Source organism: Syngnathus typhle, linkage group LG1 (assembly GCF_033458585.1).
Source record: "Syngnathus typhle isolate RoL2023-S1 ecotype Sweden linkage group LG1, RoL_Styp_1.0, whole genome shotgun sequence".
Taxonomy (NCBI): domain Eukaryota; kingdom Metazoa; phylum Chordata; class Actinopteri; order Syngnathiformes; family Syngnathidae; genus Syngnathus; species Syngnathus typhle.
The window spans coordinates 19,739,602-19,759,871 of record NC_083738.1 but is presented as its reverse complement, the minus strand read 5'-3'; the positions used below and the strand labels follow the sequence as shown (position 1 = coordinate 19,759,871).

General features: G+C 39.3%; 1 protein-coding gene across 2 annotated transcripts; it reads right to left on the bottom strand.

The window, feature by feature from the left end:
• Positions 1–397: 397 nt before the first annotated feature.
• Positions 398–18,627, bottom strand: LOC133159380 (gamma-aminobutyric acid receptor subunit alpha-2-like). Of its 2 annotated transcripts, XM_061286344.1 has the most exons (10): positions 18,589–18,627; positions 18,143–18,212; positions 16,867–16,982; positions 12,826–12,893; positions 10,770–10,990; positions 9,510–9,592; positions 9,037–9,180; positions 3,064–3,216; positions 2,220–2,422; positions 398–2,101 (listed from the first exon to the last, which is right to left on the bottom strand). In XM_061286344.1, exons 2-10 carry the CDS (start codon positions 18,208–18,210, stop codon positions 1,793–1,795), a joined length of 1,365 nt encoding a protein of 454 aa, XP_061142328.1. In that variant the 5' UTR covers positions 18,211–18,212; positions 18,589–18,627; the 3' UTR covers positions 398–1,792. The 2 variants fall into 2 exon arrangements, with proteins under 2 accessions (XP_061142328.1, XP_061142321.1); XM_061286337.1 differs by having other exon boundaries at positions 18,143–18,589.
• Between the last annotated feature and the right edge of the window lie 1,643 nt (positions 18,628–20,270).

Here is a 20,270-nt window from a genome sequence, read left to right as displayed (position 1 = left end):
TAATGACTAAATCAATGGCCACTATCTACACAATAGAATTCTTGTTCATCTATATTTGCCTCTCAATCATTTTTATTTGTAGATGCAATGAACCTGTGTAACTACTTTCAGTCATATTTCTGTTTCCTGGTGTCATATTTTGTTTTTATGTTTTTTCCACCCCCAAATGTGAAATATGTGCCTTTGCTCAGTAAATGTTGTGTAGGACTTTTTTTTTTTTCAACATCAAAACATCAACCAACATTAGTATTGCCTCCAAAGTCTCTTGCTAAAAATCCCCAAAATAACAAGTAAATATATCATTTTAAGGTGATATGTTTTATTAAAAACTGGGCGCAACGACCTTGTAAACAATCATTCTTATCTAAAATGTATAAGAATTTCAATAGGACGGCAAACAATAAGTCTGAAACGAAGGAATGTTGAGAGGGATAAGAAAGCAAGCCAGAGTGTTATGCCATGCAACATTTGATCCAAAAATCCAATAAAAAATAGATTGTTGTTGAGTGGGTAAAAAAAGGGAAAGCACAATATCTGGCTACTGATGAGGGGCGGAAGGTCACAAAATATTCTATCCTCTCTGAGTGTCAGAAAAAAATGTAACACAAACCACAATAAGACTGCCATATCCTTTCACATTACAACACTAGAAAAAGACTGTCACTTTTTTTTTAAATTCATCAGAATTTTTCTTTTACTTTCAAACTAATGCAGGAATTAAAATATAGTAAATAAAACCCAACGTAAGTAAACACATAATAAATGTTTTATACTATATATGACAACAACAATATTACAGTTTTGGTTTTGTTTCTCACCTCGCTACACAACCATTGTGAAATTGTATTTAAAAAAAAAAAAAAAAAAAAAAGTAAAACACTTGATTGAAAAATACTGTCTAAAAAATAAAAGTTAACTGGTGATAGTCTGCTTAAGGTAACCTTGCTGACTTTCTATCAAAAAATGTCCACCCCACACCCTTTTATTTCTTATAGGCTACATGTGACAGCAGTAAATTCTGTTCTGTCTGATTTCCTTGCACCATTACTTCTCTTAGTGGTCATATATGGAAATGCATCTTAAGGCTTGTTTCGTGAACACATATCTCAGCTTTGTATAAATTGTCATTTTTAAACTTTACATTTTTGTCAGTCATTATTATAAAATGTGTCAATTTTAGCCAGGAACACAATGAATATGTTTACTTGTATGCTTTTTTTTTTAAACATTATTATCGTTTTGAAATATTGATTAGAGCTCCATGCTGATGGTCACGGGTAATAAAACATTTATTCTGTAACAACACTATACAACTGTGTTTTTGCATTGGCTTGGACAAAACAAGTCAGGCCACTTTTGAATGACAAAACAGAAGACAGTCAAACGTAACAAAAACATAATCAGAAAATCTCTTTCACTCGGAAAAAAAAAAAAAGACACAAGAAAACATCAAGAAAATGGCGTTGATTACATCCGAATTTAGAAGTGACGTTAAACCATTATATATGTTTGTGTTCACATTGATATTGTATGTACAGTGGTCACATACTTAAACTGGAAACGGGAGATACACATTCTAATAGAAGTCATCACACAATGAAAAGGGAATATAAATAGACAGACATTTACAAAAGACAAGAGTTGTCAAAAGTGCTGCAGACGGTGTAGAAAATAGGCGGAGCTAGAGGATCACACTGCAATCCAGGACATCACTCTGCAAAAGTACGTACACACAGTTGCTGGAGGTATTTGGTTCTGAGGCCTCCTGACCAGAACTTATTGAAGCTGGCGTCTAAGTGGAGGGCACCATGTCCTTGATGACGGGTTCTCGGTTTAAGTAGGTGGCCCAGTAAACCAGGTTGAAGGAACCAAAGAGAACGGGAAACAAAATCCTTGACATCCTGTCAATTTTGCTAACGCTATTGAAAGTCTTCTTGCTGTCGGGGATCTTGCCGTCTCCTTTGACCTTGTTGGATTCTGAAGCACCTCCTTTAGCAATGGTTGGAAGCGTGCTTGAATCCTTGGTAATGTTAGGTGCATAATTGGCCACTGCTACAGCATAGGCGTTGTTCTTCTTGATCACAGATGTCCTCTCTTTTTTCTGTTGAGAGAAAAAAGAACCAATTGAAATGTATCGGAATGGTGAATGAATTAGTGCGAGGTGTCGCGATAACATGAACATGGAGACATCATTGTCCAAACTTCTTTGGTCTCATCACCTTGTCGGTCACAACACTCTTTCCATCCCAGGCCCAGCCGCGCTTGGTGAAGTAATTGACTGTGGCGAACTCAATCAAAGCAGAGAAGACAAAAGCGTAGCAAACAGCGATGAACCAGTCCATGGCGGTGGCGTATGCAACCTTGGGAAGGGAGTTGCGAGCGCTTATACTCAGCGTTGTCATCGTGAGCACCGTGGTTACCCCTGAAAACACAAAGACAAGTTTAGTTACAACCCTGACAAAACTATAGTCAGATTTGTTATTATATGGACTGCACAGGTCTAGAGGGTCCCTCAAGGGTCAGTTCTTTAGAATCTCCAAATGACGGCAGTTCAATTACCATGTTGCGTCACTAAAGCAAATTAACAAGTCAGCTTCTACTTTTCTTTCCGGTCAACAGACTAAGCACAAAAGCCCAGATAATCATGAATATTCACTTCTCATTGACCCGGGAGGCCAATTTGTTATCTGAAAGAAGATCCTTATTTCCCATGTGGTTGCTTCCCTGAGTCAACCAGTCTTCGGTCACTCTTATTACTTCCACTTGGATTACAAACAAGTTCAGCTATATAGAAAAAGCAGTCAAGCATTTACAGCATGTCTCCTCTTTTCAAGTCCCCATTCTCCGGTGCTTCCAAGCATTTTCATTCAGCCTTGCGCTTACAAATGGGAGTTTTCCAAAATTAAGACCATTCCAAATGCTTCCACGTGTTTTGATATCCAAAATTATGAGGAGTTTGGTATACTATAGATGTATTGTAATAACCTGCTGAAATGATGATCCGATAATGATAAAAGAGTGAGCATGAGAAGAATATAGTCAAAAAGTGATGCACACACTTACCAAATACAGTTCTTGCCGGCACTGATTCTCTATTCAGCCAAAAAGACACTTGGGAGAGGATGACGGTCATGATGCATGGGAGGTAGGTCTGGATGACAAAATAGCCAATCTTCCTCTTCAAATGGAAATGAGCGGTCATCACCGTGTATTCACCTGAGCAGAAGAGGAGGTCAGTTCAAAACATTATAATTTGCAACTCGGATGGGAATAGGAAAAATGTCTCAATAATATGACGAAGAATAAATGGTTTGTATGTATATTCTATATATGCAAAACATATAAAGAATCACTGTGCCAGTCCACAGCGTGAGGCAGGCCTTGTGCATCGAGGCTCTATCTCAAAGCGAAGCCACGATTAGACACGAGAAGGAGATGTGTTACCCATGGCAACAGAAAAGAGAAACATAGCTCATTTATTGCCATTTGAAATGAAGGCCTGGTTACATGAGACGAGAAGAAGAAAGAGGTGGAAATGGGGAGCTGCTGTCGATTCCAGCAGTTAATTCCTAAAGATTTTTATCGTTATGTTTTTTTCTTTTATTACTAAGTGTTAAGCTGCGGAATTCAGAGGTATTGAGTGCACTTGCAGTATCCCATGGAGCGATATACTATCTTGTGTAATTTAACTTGCATGCCGGCATCAATGCCTGTGTACTGGATTGGGGGGGCATGTGTGTGTGTGTGTGTGGAGAGAATCAAAAGGATGTGCTGGATTTTTTCAGGAGAAGCCTGTGATCGCTTGTTGAGAGGGAATACAATAATTAGAGGATCTCACAAATGTTGGAAACACCATCTCGTGTTCACATCTCATTAATACAGGACGCAGAGGTGCCCGCCGCCCATTCTGAGCACACTATTACGGTTCATGTTAGAGATGTTTTTTGCTTTAAGTGGATTTCCTCACGATGGCCTTCACGGTGCCGAATGATGTCCTTGTGAACAGTTGGGTCAAAAATAACCAAATTTGGATGTGGTGAGTGACCTGATCCACTATTTGGGTCAATTCGACCCAATTCTTTCCAAATAAGTGAGTCATTTTGTACAAACAAACCCTGAAGGTTTGGTCAAATTGACCCAAGTAGGAGGTAGGCCCCTTTTTGCCCAGCTGTTTTTTTAGAGATACACAAAAAACATCTTAGGTGCCACTGTGACTCATCTGACAGAAAAAGACCACTTGTCAACAGAACAGCTTCCCAGACCTCATTCTTTACCTTGATGCCACAGATTTGCAGTGCAAGGATCCAGTCATTCCCCACGGGTTACACCAGAAAGCCAATATTGAGAAACAAAGCGACAGAAAGAACAAGGAACCTAAACTAAAACAACCAGAGCTTTTCCCCAAAGATCCATCTTGAGCCTTACGCCATTTCCATTTGCAATGAGTGTTACCATGGCAACCGAGCCTGAGAAGGAATGCGGGTACCTTCGCATCAACGCGGTGTAAACCCACATACACAATTGCTCACTCCCCTGGCAACACTTTTGGCAACAAGCTTCTCACAGCCTCTGTCATCTGAGGAAATGTTTGGTGGTTGTGATATGACCACAAGTGCTAACCTGAATCTGTGCCCTCGTTCTAAACCACTGATTGGTCACTTGAAATACTATAAATTTGCGTCTGTTTTGTTTGGTGGTGTGCCGTGAGATTTTTATGATAGGAAATATGCGCCTTGGCTCACTAAAGGTTGGAAAACACTGCCCTAGATCATCCACACCAACCACTCCCACCAGGAGAAAACACGGTTTCCCCGTTCGTGGGGGAAGTGTTTCGCTATTGTTAGTCAAAGCGTGTCTGTGCTCTCTCCTTGCACGTAATATAACTCCATAAAAGCAATTTCATTTGGACAAGCCTTTATTATCGACAATTGCCACAACCATTAACAAAGAGAGCATGGCTTTCGTCTTCACAAGCTAGTTAGTCTCAGTTGTCTTGGAATTTTTCATTTATGTCTGCCAAAATGTTACTAACAGACAAGTGGAGATAATCGACAGTTATTCTCACACCGAGTCTTCATGGAATCGTTTAGACCAGCTCAGAATCATTAGAGGTTCTAGCAGGATTGTGATCTCTGATATTTGAGGCGTCCAAAGCCAATTAACTCTTTCACTGACAGCCCAGTTGAAAATTGATCTTTGACACCTATAGCCATCATTGGGAGTAAATGAATTAGTTCCTGCCTTCTTGTTGTAAGTACCAGGTCACTGGTGGAGCTAGGATTTATTTTGCCTGGGGGATATCTCAGGGGGTCTGGAAAACTTCTACAACCCAAAGTTTATAATCTGGCACAAACAAACAGAAATATGCTCTTTTTAGAATTTATCTTTCCATTTAGTAGTACCGTGTTTTCCGCACTATGAGGCGCACCGGATTATAAGGCGCACCTTCAATGAATGGCCCATTTTAAAACTTTGTCCAGATATAAGATATATACATTTGGCCCCCGCGGGCCGGACTTTGGACACGCCTGCTGTAGTGGCTCAATATTGGTCCATATATAAGGCGCACCTGATTATAAGGCGCACTGCCGGCTTTTGAGAAAATTTGAGGTTTTTAGGTGCGCTTAATAGTGCGGAAAATACGGTAATTAAATTTTACATGTCTGCAGTTTACGAAATAATAATTATTTTTTCCCCTTAAATTGTAATCTTTATATTAATTTGCTCTTCTCTTTTCAAGTGTCAGAAAATCATGAATAAACTTCAATAAGACCAAGAAACTTACAGAACTCACATCCTTCTTTCTATTATTCACACCCTGAAATGCCAAGGTCCCTGTTAGCTGCACAAAACAGTGCAGATTAAATGACACAATTCCTTCCAGCTCGCTTCAGACGTGTGTTGTGTATGTAAAGCATGCAGCTGCACCCAAGTGTACAACATACAAGTGCTTTAAAGTAACAAGTAGAACATGAATGAGTTGTGAAATTGTACAAATTTTACAAGCGTGTGAGGCTGTGTTCACATGTTTGGGCAAGATGTCCATCCCAGTGACGCCCGAGAGCACATTTGCTCGTACCAAATGACCTACTTTGCAAATACGCTACATTAAGCCCTGACACACCACTAATGAATGATTCATTTAAAGTCAGCCAATCAGATGATGTGGAGCGACTAGTTCAACCAAAGAAACACTGGCAGCCGGGCATTTTCCTCCTATGAAGGCATCATGCACCACTTATCCTTGATAGAAGAGTTTAGTTCATGAAAGGAGAGTCGTGGAGAGCGAAATGGATGCTGGAATTCCCTTGATACTGAAAGGAAGTCACTGGGAAGAAAGGGAGGAGACGGACAGGATTTAATTTCAAATCGTGAAAACAACTCGGAGTCATTCCGTGACCTGTGCGGACAGTAAGTCAAAAAGACGGGACTACCAGATGGCATTTTTTTCTTCGTCACAATCAGGAACCTATTTGTAAGATTTTTTTTTCAACAATGAATGGGACTTTTATGAAAAAAAGAAAAGGTTTTCCATTTTCATCCCTAAATTCAAAACTACAGTAGAACATCATTCCAATTGTGAGAAAAAGCACAAATATGATTCACTAACTGGTTCAAACCATAACGTGTCAGAAAACAGGAAGAACATGTTGATTATTGTTTTCCAAATTAAATGTTGAAGTTTGTAAAAGTTTTTTTTAGATTCAAAACAAAAACCATAGGTCTGGTTTTATTAACATTAATTGAAGAACATTTCCAATTGATGGCCTGAAATTTGGAGGATTTGGACAATTTTAAACTACACATGGTCTATAAATCACTTGATCAAAAATAGTTATGGAATTAATTTGAAAATTGATTAGTTATCAATAAATTAGCGCACTTCTATCATTTAGTACAGAATAGCAATTCATTTGCAAAATGAATGCATCGACTTTTCTTGAGTGTCATGTGCCATTGCTTGAATATTTTGTGTTGTGAGCCAAAATCTTAGTTCCAACTACAGTTGAAATAAATTGAACATAAGAAGCCACTGTTGCTAATCAAATCAGTCATATTTTACAGGTACTAACTACAGAGTGTCTAGTTGTGTGTTTCATGATATATCTGCAGTTATTATCATTGCATGTGATAAACCCATTCACCAACCCTTCCTTGAACATAAATAAAGATCATTTCCATGAATAAAAACTGAGAAGACAGTGACGCAAGACAAAGCCTATGAGGAGAAACTCCAAATAAATGAATGAGACACACAACTGAGCCTTGATTCACATTTGCAGGCTGACAACTGGTTGAAAAGATGAAAGCAGCAGTGATCTCCCAGCACTGATGACTCTCCCATGGTGTCATGCTGTCTGCGCAAGCAAATAATACTGCTAAAATTAGATCAATGCTGTCTTGAGAGTCACACACACTTTCAGATCTCTCATCTGCTCCAGAGCCTTCCTTACCAAAACAAACAGCTGAGAATAAATTCATCACAGACATAAATGAAATTAATTTTAATCAATTGAGTTTTCTCTTCTTTTTGGTTTTCAGTAGGCAAACATTTGATCACTGTGGAGTCATTCATGTGCAATTCAGGCACGCAGCTTGTTTGATATGTTCCATCAAATATAACAGATAGGACCACAATTGAACCACAATATTCACTTTCTGTCAATGTTGCTTGATTCAAACCTCCGTTTATGTGCACACCAAGTTGTTTTACTTCTCATTAGGAATTTTCGCTACTAGAATCGGACAATAAAATTATTGATAGGCACAGCAGCCATCATTTACGGTTCCGCGAGCATCCCTTTCTATCGCAACAGGCAAATATATTTTCTATGTTTTGGTCCAGAGCTGCAGCAATGTCATTCATCTGATTTTATGGCTATAATACTTATTTATTGCCTCCAACTCCCTTGAGCACACCAAACACGCGCAGAAAGACACAGTAAATAGTCTGCCCATTTTCATTCTCCATGGGGAGCTTTGGTAAAGTGGAAAGGCTTGTAGGAGCTGTAGCACACCTGTCATGCTGCTTTTGGGTTTCCGGTCCTCGCTAAATGCAAATTAATGCTACAGTGGTGCCTCCAGATTTGAGTTTATTTCTTTCTGTGACCATGTTTGGATAATACCTGAAATCATCTTATCTATTGAGATGGTTAGAAATGCCATTAACTCCCCCCCACACACACACACACGCACGCACGCACAAAATACTTAAAAAAAACGATTAAAATGTAAAGTATTTGAACATACCAGGTACTGAGCAAATGATGACACAAAATGTAGACCCAAATGAAGATTTACTTCTGCTACAACTTCTACTCAGTAATTTTTCAAAGATGATAAAGAATATATGCCTGTTAGTATTGCTATATAATTTGGGTTGTTCAACTGTCTGTGTTCAAATATGTTTTGCTTAAAGAACTACAACTACAGATAAGAACTGTCAGCAAGTTGGTGGCATTTTCCATTATAGGATTATGCTAGCAAGGGCCGTTCTTAAGACGTCATCGTTTGATTGAAATGTATTTGATGGTTAGTTTGACGGTAAATTTGAATTAAGACTGGTATTAAACAGGTGGAAGCAACTATTTTTTAAGGAAATGTTCATTATATGCAAAACTACTGGCTAAAGTGAGTTAAATTTGGTTTATTGACACCATATGTCTTGTATGACAAGTTTGCGTTTGTCGAATGATTGAATTACAACCAATTTAATAAAAAATATCAATCCTCCTTTTTTCCAAGTACAAGCAGTGACGCCAAAAGACTTTGGTCACAAGCTACTATACCTGCCAAAAGCTCCATAGAGTTCAACAAGACAAGCACAAACTCACAGTTTTTTATTCTCAATGAAACAGTTTGGAGATGTGGTGTTTTGTTTCTGCGGCCTTTGCAGTTCAGTTCAGGCGAATGAAAACCCAATAAATAAGCACCCACATTGATGTTTAACAACAGTGGTGAAAGACTTGAATGTGAAGAATAGTGTGAAATGAAGAAGTCCAAACAGTAAATTGCCTCGTCTAAGTTTGAGCTTACCTGTACTTGATTTAATAGTTTCCTGGCCCACCGTTTGCCCAAGTAAGTCATACTGATTCAGACGCGAGCTTTCTCCTTCCACTACTACGGAATCAGAGGCATTTAGAGTCCAAGCGTAAGTCACCTCCGAGATTGTGTAGGCGTCTAAAGAAAAACACAACCCACACCTCTGTTTGAAAGGATGCATACAATTTGAGCAAAATAAGCAAAGCACAATAAAACCTTCAATCTTTGTCGTGCTCCTTCAATATATTCAGTATTGTATGTGTTATGTGTCAGGACTTTCTTTGCCATGGTTATCAGTGATGGCGACATACATTCTTTGCAATGGCTGCTGAGTTCCATATAACTGCGGACAACAAAAATACCTTAAGAAGGACGGAAGACACAGCAAAAACTCAGCAACAACAACAAAATGAAAAGATTTAACTTCCTTCAATTCCAGTAAGTATCATTATATTAGCATTACTCACAGCTGCCAAATTTAAGCGGACAGGAGTGAAAGTCCATTGGGAAATCCTCCAGATGCATCGGGCACTCTGCATGCACGGTTAGCCTGCATTAGATTCACAGACAAATACACTTGAAAAATGTATTCAAAATATCACCTTTCAAACCCAGTGAAGAAATCAATTTATTGAATGACAAATATTATCAGCATTATTATAGCTCACTAACTAACACTCTGGGCCTTACGGACACAAACGAGATAAGTATTCAAGTACCTGCTTCACAGTGGTGATCTATGACCCTGGCCAACTTTACAAGCAAGTAGAGATCTGCTTGCAGTTCCTGATGAACATACTTTGCGTGCTTTGATTTTCTAAATGGACTCCAGTGAGTCTATTTCTTCTTCCGTAATGTCAAAGACTGATTTTGAAATGAGTGACCTGCTTTTATTGGCCCAAAAGTAAATCAACTGTGATCACTCTCACAATGGCGCAAGTGACCCTTTTGAATTGCCAGAATCGCCAGTCTACAAAATACCACAAAAAGACATTTCCACCCATGTGCACAGTTAAACCTTGTGCTGGTCTTGCACTGGGCATGAAAATAGGGCCCTTTGTGTTGAGTGAAGTGCGTGTTTGAATATGTATCTGCTTGTGTATGTTATTTTGTTACCTCTGTTAAATAAAGTTACCCTGGACCATGAGGTAAGGAATTCAGATTTTGTACTAACTACCAATCGACTGAATTAAATTAACTAATAATGTCAACAACAAGCAGTTGTATAACTTAAACCGGTTGTAATTTTGCAGCATTCAAATTACACTTGAGCATCTTTTATTGGGAGTCAAATTATTCCAAACTTTGGACATTCTGCCTTTTCTCCAATAACAGTCCATGTGGAAAAATAATCACTGCAAAATCCCGCAATACAGTCTAGGGAAAGATCTGGGATGGGCATATGAAGAAAAAAAAAAAAAAACCTAGAATGACTGTATATCATCATTCATATGTTTTTTCTTGACATTGATAAATGGATGTCATGTGGCAAAACAGTATATGCTTGACTGAAACTGTGTCCTTTAAGATGTTTCCGCGTCCTCGTGAAAATCTGCTGAACTCGATCCGTATTCAAATACAGTCGGAAAAAAAAAGGGCTTTTAGAATTATTGACTACAACATAAAACTCCCACCACAGCGAGAGCAAATCTTTCCTAAGATGATTAATCGCAGCATATTGATTCAAACTGTATCGCAGTCAGATGAGTTTGTTTGACGTAAATTACCTCATTGTGTACAACAACGTCCCGTCATCTTTGATCCTCAGCAATTTATTAGGCATGGTCATGTTATGAGCCACAGACTTCTTCCCATTGTGGAAGAAAGTGTCGGGGGTCCAGATTTTACTCGCCATCAGGTTGTTGAGAGGCAATATATTCATTGGTCCATGAAATTTTAATCTCTCATCTTTCCAGGTTTGCCTGAAGAAAACATCGATGGTGTATTCCTGAGGGAAGAGAAAATGTCATCAGTCCAACTGTTACTGTTTGTGTGTATAGCGAACACAACGGACTCCCGAGCTTGGTTGATAAATGTGAACCAAAACACGTTGCACTCTGTTGTCGTTTATTATCGCTCTCCACCTGACACATTAAACCTGAGAACTGGGTGACTTTTCGGATTCGACGGTATTTGAGAGGTGAAGCCTGCGCTTGTGTTCCTCACAACTCCCATCATGGGCGTTTTTCCCAAGATGGCTTTGACGCAGGGAAGAACCCCTCGACCCATAATTCTCTGTTGTCAAAAGAAACCACACACACCAGCGCAGAAAGCCCTGCACGATGAATTGTGTGTTAACTTGATTCACACATAGCCAGTGGGGGGAAAAAAGAAAAACCCCTATTGAGTTTTTTAATTTTTTTTTTTTACTGAAAGTCACACCAGATTGGTGAAATCCTCCAATGAAACATACATGTGGAAATATTGAATCCCAGGATTTAAAATGATCATGATGGTAGTCCAGGGCAATGTACAGTAATTCCCAACCAATGTTCCACAGCACATTAGAGAAAACGATCAATTTTCACTCCCAAAAATGTGCTCATCAGTCAATGCCAGTGACCTGTAGAGACAGGCAGATCTTTTTCACTAGATGGCAGAAAGTACAATTAACACGAGTATCCATCAGACTTGGCGGAAACAGGTCTGTCAAATTGAATGAGTATAAGTCTTGTGCTGACACGCAAATCAGGCATAGATGCGCTGTCGACACAAATAGACCCCCCCCCCCTCCCCCCGTGTGATCATAAATACAAAACACAAATATTTGAGTCTTTTTTTTTTTTAAGCATCGTGCTTCTCCTAATGTGCCTTGGCTCAGTATAGGTCATGTGTAATAAAAAGTGCAGTGAGGAGCAGCAACAGAAGAAAAATGACTCAATCATTCAGGCCGGAAACAAATCTTTCTCAAGATTAATCACCCTTTTTAAATTAAACCCTGCCTTTTGGTTTTTGAAATACTCGTGCATCACGTTGGCGCCAAACACTATTGTCCTTAACGTCAAACTCCTTTTGAAGCTATTATCCATCCATCTGTCCATTATTTGAACCGCTTTATCCTCACGAGAGTCGCGGGTGTGGAGCAGTCTGCGGGCGGTAGGCGGGGGACACCCTGAACTGGTCACCAGCCAATCGCAGGGCACAAATAGACAAAAAAATCAAATAAAAAAAAACCAGGAAGTTGAATGACTTAATGAGTGTCCAGACTGTTGTTGTTTTTTGTAATGGAAAAACAAGTCCTAAATTCATGGACAGATTAAGCCAGTCAGATGTTGGTGCTAATCAAAATTCCATGTTTCTTTTTATTAAGAGGATTTTTATCATTTCTCCTCAACATGATTGATTCCTTATGGGAGACCTGCTAGTCACGACTTTGCCTGTTTGTGTGCGCGCGAGAGTGAGTTCTCATTTCCATTTCATTCAGAGAGGAGAGAACTGAACAGCCGCATTTTAGCCGTTCAATCAACGGATCAATCACTTGGAAAATGGGTCCTCAACAAAGGCAGGGGACGTATACGATATGAGGTGGAGTGGGTCGCATGTCTCAGAATGATAAGCGGGGAAAGCCCCGGATAAACAAAGGACTGGGGGGAATAACAAGAGGAGTTTCAATAATTCATAAGATGATTACTGTCACATGAATAGACGTCGTGCTTAGAGAGGAACACAAGTCCCGCTTTAGTTCTGTGGCGAATGGTGTGCGCAACGCCAAAATAATGATGTATTAAAGGAAGCTTAAACAAGGAGGATTAAATATGAAAAGATATGGATATCTGCCCTCACCATGTCTGTGTCTGAAACAGGTCCAAAACTGGTGACGAAGATGTCCGTCTTCACCTCGGTGACCCTGTCTGGAAGGCACAGCGTAGTTTGATGTTCAATAAAGCAGCAAAGAAGCACAATTTAAACTACACTGGGCAAGTTTTTTTTTTAAACAAATGTTATTTTTAACCCAGAAGTTTTAAAGATACAACACAAGAGCATCCCCAAAATGCTTGATTCTACTTGTATGGAAATTGTAAATCTGCCAAATTTCTTTTCCCTCTCCTCTCTCTGATAAACCATTCAAAGGGAATATTACAATAATATGTTCTACACGGCCCCACTAGTCTTAATGGTAGTCTGATTAATATTGCATTTGTGGTATATGAATTACTCATCAGAATCCACTCATTTCCGGGGGCGGCCATTTTGCCATTTGCTGTCGACTGAAAATGACATCACAGTTGCTCAAGGCTCAGCTAACAACCAATTGTGCGTCAGCTTGTGTATGTCACATGATCAAACTCAGAGACCAGGGTAAATTGGGGGGAAAAAAATCAACAGATTCAATCAACAAATTTTTTTTTTCCCCCTGATTATTTCTTGAACATCATTTTGCATGTTTTATGTTTTGTTGATGGAATCTAAAAGCGACATTCAGCATAACAGAAGCTGGCTATATTAACCCCTGGACATCAACCTCCCAATGTTGCTCTCCTGCATCAGATCTGCAACATCAAGTCCATTTGCGACTTCCACATGCTGTCTCTTTCAATAATTACTGAAGCTGGAGCTCACGCGCTCGCTCAATTTAAAAAGCTTTCCTTTCCCTTTTACCCAAACACTCATAATCTAAAGACATCATTAGTCCAAGCTAAAGTGCTCCGATGCATTGTAAGGCTGGCACTCAACCCTATTGCTCCATCAAGAAATATTACGGGCTGGCTTTCTCATTTAAAAAGTATGTGAATCAAAAGGAACAGCAGATTTTACTTTGACAAAATGTAAGTTACATTTATGTATGTAGACTCCTGTGTTATGAATCGAGTTCATATAAAAGATGTCATATTTTGAGGACCCACCACATGGGCCCCCCATTAGGAAATATCATAGGCATCAAAAGAACATTGTCCGCTGATTTATTTTCTTTTTTTTTTGATGGTCTGTATTTCATGTGAAGTTTCATCTATTAGTTCCCCCCACACACACACAACTTGCCCTCTTTAGGGTAGTGGATGACCTGAAGCTAATCCCAGCTGACTTTTTATTTAGGAACCATTTTTACGTAGCTTTTTATGCAATATGTTTGATAAGCAAAGTGTAAATGTTCAAATACAGTATATTTCAAAGGAATGAAACCTTTGTAGTCATTTTCTTCTGTAGGTCATGATGGCGGTAATTAGAGAACTAAGTAAATTTTAGGATGGAACTGTATAAAATATATCACTGAGGAAAACAATGATTTAGTTTAATGATCATGACAGAGGCTTTAAAGGGAGCAAACCTTTGTTTTTCAAAATTTGTTGCAGTTCAAAGCACATTATTTTCAGCTTTGAAAATAACCATTGGAAATTAGATCACACCAAGCCTCCAGACTCAATGAATTTGATCGTATTTGAAATAAAATACTGCATAATCGATTGTTCTTCATCGAGCCATTGTTATCATTTAGGCTAGTTGAAGTGAGGTAGAGAGAAGCTGACTAGACTGAGGGGGTTGTGCAGTGGAGCTGCTATTATGCTCCCTTTGGTCCTTCTGGATGAAAAGACATCATCCTTGCGTATTTTGTTGAATTGAAGTCTACATTTCTGTGCACAACAAACACGTAGACAAAAAACCAACAGTGCCTCCTTGTTGCAGCAAACTTGGGACAGCACAGGCTCCCTGGAGTGAAATGTTTTACCCAGAGTGCATTTAATGCCTGAGGATGACAGTGAGGTTATTTATATGAACATGAGGACAATACCTAAAGTTCATGTCTTTGGCGAGAAAAGCCAAACACGCTTGGCGTAAAATCCTCGTCCCTTGTTACAGACTGGTTTGCCGAACCGTGTTTAATTGGTCGGATGAAACGCGCCTCAGTCCTGGCGCTTTCCAAATGTCGGAGAATCCATCTTACGCATTATTCGTATTCATCCAAATAAAATGCAGAAAGTAACACCTTTCACAATTTCCACATTACTTATTTATACAGGTCACAAGATTAAGAATATCTGTGTGAATTCAATTGTAATTCACACCTCAGTGACAAGCACAAGTCTCACATTGATTTGGAATATTTTCAACATTTAAGATTATCAGCACCAGAGGTGGTGGAACTGGGGGGTTACTGGGGGCATAGTCCCCCAAACACACAATTTTTGGCTGATTTGCCCTTTGCTCCCTTCAAGATAGACTGAATGCTGTTTTTGTTAGTTTTCCAATAACAAAATTCAAAGACAATTCTGTTTGCTAGCCGCTTCTATGTCTGATACTGAACAAATATCATTCAAACATTCACTCCTGTGGACACATTATATGGTTATCTACTGTAGTCAGTGAGGGGGGGTTCATGAAAATGTAAAGCCCATACCCGCAGGATGGTTAAGCATGGAAGACAAGGTCAAGTCATATTAGGATTAAATTGCATGAAGTTACTTCCCATTCCTGGAAGAGACATGTAATGTGGGCGTGCAAGCAAAGGCACCACTTAAAAGGCCCATTAAGGACGTCAGTACCAATTTCTTTATCATGTGAACTTTTTTTGTGTAGATTATAATATTGTGCCGTGTTATTTCATGCATTCTGCAGCCACAGGAACCAGATGCTACATCTCAAAGGTGTCATGCACACTTGAACCCAACAGACAAGTGGGAAATATTTTTACGATCTGCACTTTAACAACAGTTTTTGCTTTCAACCTGATGTGTTGATACTTCATTGGTTTGGAGTGAAATGAAGAGCCATGTGTGCATTTACACTCACACTTGACTTACGAAATAGGAAAAAAAAATGGCTCTCCCTTGAAACTTCCCAGTTGCCTTAAGGGGCAAACATGAGTTGGTCTTGAAAACCTCTGCCCTAGATTTCGCTCTTCTACCTTTATGATTAAGTCCAAGTGTGGAACGGTTTGACTCATATACGTTGTATAGTAAAACGTAAATGTCAACCCACAGATGAGATATAAACATATATATGTAAATTTCGTTGTACATGTGTGACAATGACAATAAAGATCTATTCTATTCTAGAAATTCACAGATACACACGTACGGTTCTTCTGTACGTAAAATGGTGCACCAACATTTGAGGCACTACTATATATATTTTCATTTAAAAAACAATAAACACACTAACAGCACTTGTGACTGAGGAGCAGCAGTGCACAACACTGCCAGACCAACGAAGATCTGCTCCCCATATGGCTTCTCCGGGTTGATGGCCTCAGGAATTTGAATTTCAAATGGACCTAAATCCTGAGGGAGGTCCTCGGCTTTGGGGCGAGGGGCCAGTCGGAAATGAGATGCCGACCATACAAGGTGATGGAAGAGGCGAGGACGGTGAGGCAAGCCCGGGAAGTACCGTTTTTCCTCATTTACTCAAATTTACAGCCGTTTGCTTCCTCTGCAAAATTACATTTTAAGCCGTCACCACGGGGGAAATATTTGGTGTCATAAATGTTGCCTCTTTGAAAATATGACTAAACTCAATTTAAAATGCACCATTTTGCTCAAACTGCTCCTCTAAAAATACATAATTTAGTAAGATGCGTACTTGAAGATAAAAAGACTCATTATACAGTGAAAAAAAATCTCTTTTTTTTCTACGTTTGATAGTCAAATGGGTCTTTTTGTCTAGGAAACAATGTGTTATATAACCTCAATGTTTTGTGTAGACTGTGGTTTTAACTCACTATGGGGGGGGGATTAACGTCAAAGGTTATCTGTGCAACAAATGCTAATGTTAAACCAAGTGTATTCAAATGAAGCCGTTCACTGGCTTTGTGAATATTTAGTAAAGGGAAATATGCAATGGAATATTGGCAAAGATAGAAAATTGAAATCAAATGTAATATTTTCTTACCTCCTAGACCAGGGCGAAGACGGTTATCATAGCCATCGAGCAGGCTGTCAAGGATGCGTGTGAATAGGGTGATGTTGGTTTTGAAGGCATCAGAAGTGGTGTCTGCCTTTACCGATCTGGCCAACAGACACATGACAACAACATGACACGTTAGAGGAGCTTTCATGAACGTGATTGGTTTTGAAGAGTAGCTGCAACTCCCAATCCCCCTCCAAGAGTTGATTCATGAAACAAAATGTGCTTGTTCCATTCTCATTTCAAGGCAGAAAACATACATTAGCCATCTAATACAAACGTCATTCAGGCATGCAGATTCATTGTGAATGAAGTCACCAAAGGTACTTTGGTACATTATAGCAGAACGTAATCAACAACTTTGTCAGCTCAGGAAAAAGCAGCCTTGGGTCAGTAGTATTTCTATCATAAGGAAGGAAAAGAATATGGAACATTTATTTGAATATTTAAATAATTTATTGGACTATTTTTCCCTCAAATCTATTTTATATTGTGAGAATACTGAATGAAAATGTCAACATATATATGTATATATAATGATGTTAAAAGATACTCAATAATGGGGAATGAACTTGTCGCTGAAAAGTGTGGAATGATATTGAAGGATATGCAATGATGTGAATGATATCAGTGATGTGGAATGATATAAAATCATATCGAATAATATCGAACGTGTCACTGGGAATGAATGGAGATATTTGGGGGTGAATGTGGAATTGTGAGGAAACTGTGAACACTTCCAGCATCCACACAATAAATACAACCTGAAAATAATGTATTACAAATAATGTAAGCTATGATGAATTGTTCATTTCCAACAAGTCAATAATCCAACCCATCTGTTTTATCAGCACCATGCCTCCAGGTTATAGCCAGACTGAGCGCACAGAAGGCATAAACCAGTTATTATCAAATGGCGGCCCGCGGGCCGAACCCTCCAAACTGTCCAATTCCATAATTTTGAGGCTCAAAGAGAAAATATCACACTAAAGCAAATGAAAACAATAATTGAGACTGAGGCTAAATGTCCGACAGTTATGCGCAGAAATGAACAAAGCAATAAACATCATACAATATCCATGAAATTATGTCCCTCTGACAAATATAGTTGGTGACCCCTGGCGTAAATTGTCTCCTGGGTGCGCATAATGTGCGTCCAAGGATTACTGAAAGGCAGAAGGTCCCTCAGACAGCTATCATCTTCTCAGTGTCTCCCTTCCACAAAAGCTTAAAAAAATGAAGAAAAGAAAGAAAGACTCACCTGGTTATCCACAAAGCCATGAGCGGCAGGCAGGAGAGGAGCAGAGGCGCGCTCTTGCCGCTCCACATTGCTGTTTCAACACCGACACAAGCAGGACGCCCACCGCAACGACAACCAGTGAATAGAAACATAACATCACAGCATTGCATCGAGGAAATAATGAAATAATGGAAAAATAAGAAGACGAATCGAGGGGGGGGGGGGCGGTTGTGATTGGCGGTAATTAGTATTCAGTGACACGTCCCACGCACCCACGCACTGCTATTGCCCCCAAAATACGAGCGCCACGATTTTATGCCTTGCCACCAAATAGACAATGATGATCAATTTTCAAATAGAAGACGCGTGATGGAAACAGAGCAGAAAAAGAAAGCATCACCCCTTTCTCCCACGCCTTTGCCGTGACAATGGTTGTACGTGATTCTTTTGTGTCAAAGCGCGCTCACCTCAAGTGCACAAAGTACCCACGGCAGCTGCAATCGTCGACGGTGGGGGGGAAAAGAAAAAAAAAAGGAAAAAGTTAAAGTCAATTCACAGCTTTGAATGGATAGAAGCGATGAATAGATGGAAATGTGTCAGGAGAATCACATCTCAATCCCAGTCAGCTGGAATGCACCGGCTTCCATCGTGCCTTAAATGAGGCAATTAGATGATAGAAATGCGTTGGGTACAAAAAAAAAATGGGAGCGACTAAAACAAAATAAAAATAAATCAAAGCAAGCAGTGAGAAGCTCTGGCTTTCAAAGGGTCTTGTGCATTATCATCTTGTGGTCTCGATGTGATTCGTGATTAGCAAGAAGCACATTGAGCCCCCCCACCACACGCATACGCACACGCACACTCCAAAAGGCTAAGGAGGACACTTACTGGGTCCTAGAGTTAGTTCCAGCTCCAAGAGCCTTTATTGGAATGCGCGCATGTTAATTGATGTAGTTTCCGCCCCAGCAGCCTGCAGTCAATATGATAACGTAATGATTATGTAAATTTGGTCTTTTTCTGAACTTTGCTTCTAGGAAACCAATGTTTCCAAATGGGATTTTCTGGCTTTAGTTTGAGAGGAAATACTGTGACGTTTGGACTGCTTACGGTTGCTGAACCAGAAAATCAACCAAGGGGGCGGGGAGGAACCTGGAGAGAAAACTGTTGTTATACGGTGAGTTACTGTCTTTGTCCAGCAGAGGACAGTCACTATGCGTGTGCACAGAATATAAAACAACACAACTTCTTTGGTATTTTAGTGATACTGACATTAAAGCGTATACACAAAGAGATCCTACTATTAGGCGCACCATGAGATTCTAAATTTGCCTTTACGGAGATTTGATCAAGCTTTGTTATTGCAGTCAGCAGAAAGATGCTTATTTATTTATTTATTTATTTATTTATTTATTTATTTATTTATTTATTTATTTATTTATTTATTTATTTATTTATTTATTTATTTATTCATTCATTCATTCATTCATTCATTCATTCATTCATTCAACCTAATGTTGGCTACTTTTGGCCCATTAGTCTTCATTTAACCAAAATTGCTCACTTTTGAAATGTAGGAGCAAGCCAAGCATTATATTCGGAACTTCCCAATTTCTCAGGCGTGCCAGTGACTACACTGTGCTGTCTATATTTATTTTCATTGTTTACGATGATGGATGTAGTTTGCAACGTTGTCTAGGGGCACTGTGTTATAATGGTTTGTAATATGTTGGCCCTCTCTGCTGAAACGCAATATTTTGGATTGGATCAATAGACACAGAGTCAAAACCCACAAAGCTGGTGCACATGCACCGCCCCCCTTGGTCATCTTTGTACAAACTATTGGAGAATATTGTGGGCTAATAGACCAGCTTCTGTTGCAAGCAGTTCAGGCATACTTGTAATTCTCAGCATCATCATCATACTAATAACCGACTTGGCTTACTCTAATTAACCAATCAGAAGATGCAAAAATGACGGTGATGATGTTTTAAATCTGATTGGTTAAATAAACAGTAACAATAATTCTCAGAACAAAAGTTGGTTCAGAGCTTCTGATAGTGTTTCGACCAACAGAGAAAGCCCTAATGGCCCCAACCGAGTGCTGAAATTCCTGCACTAACTTTATCCATATTCATTGTCAGTCATTGTG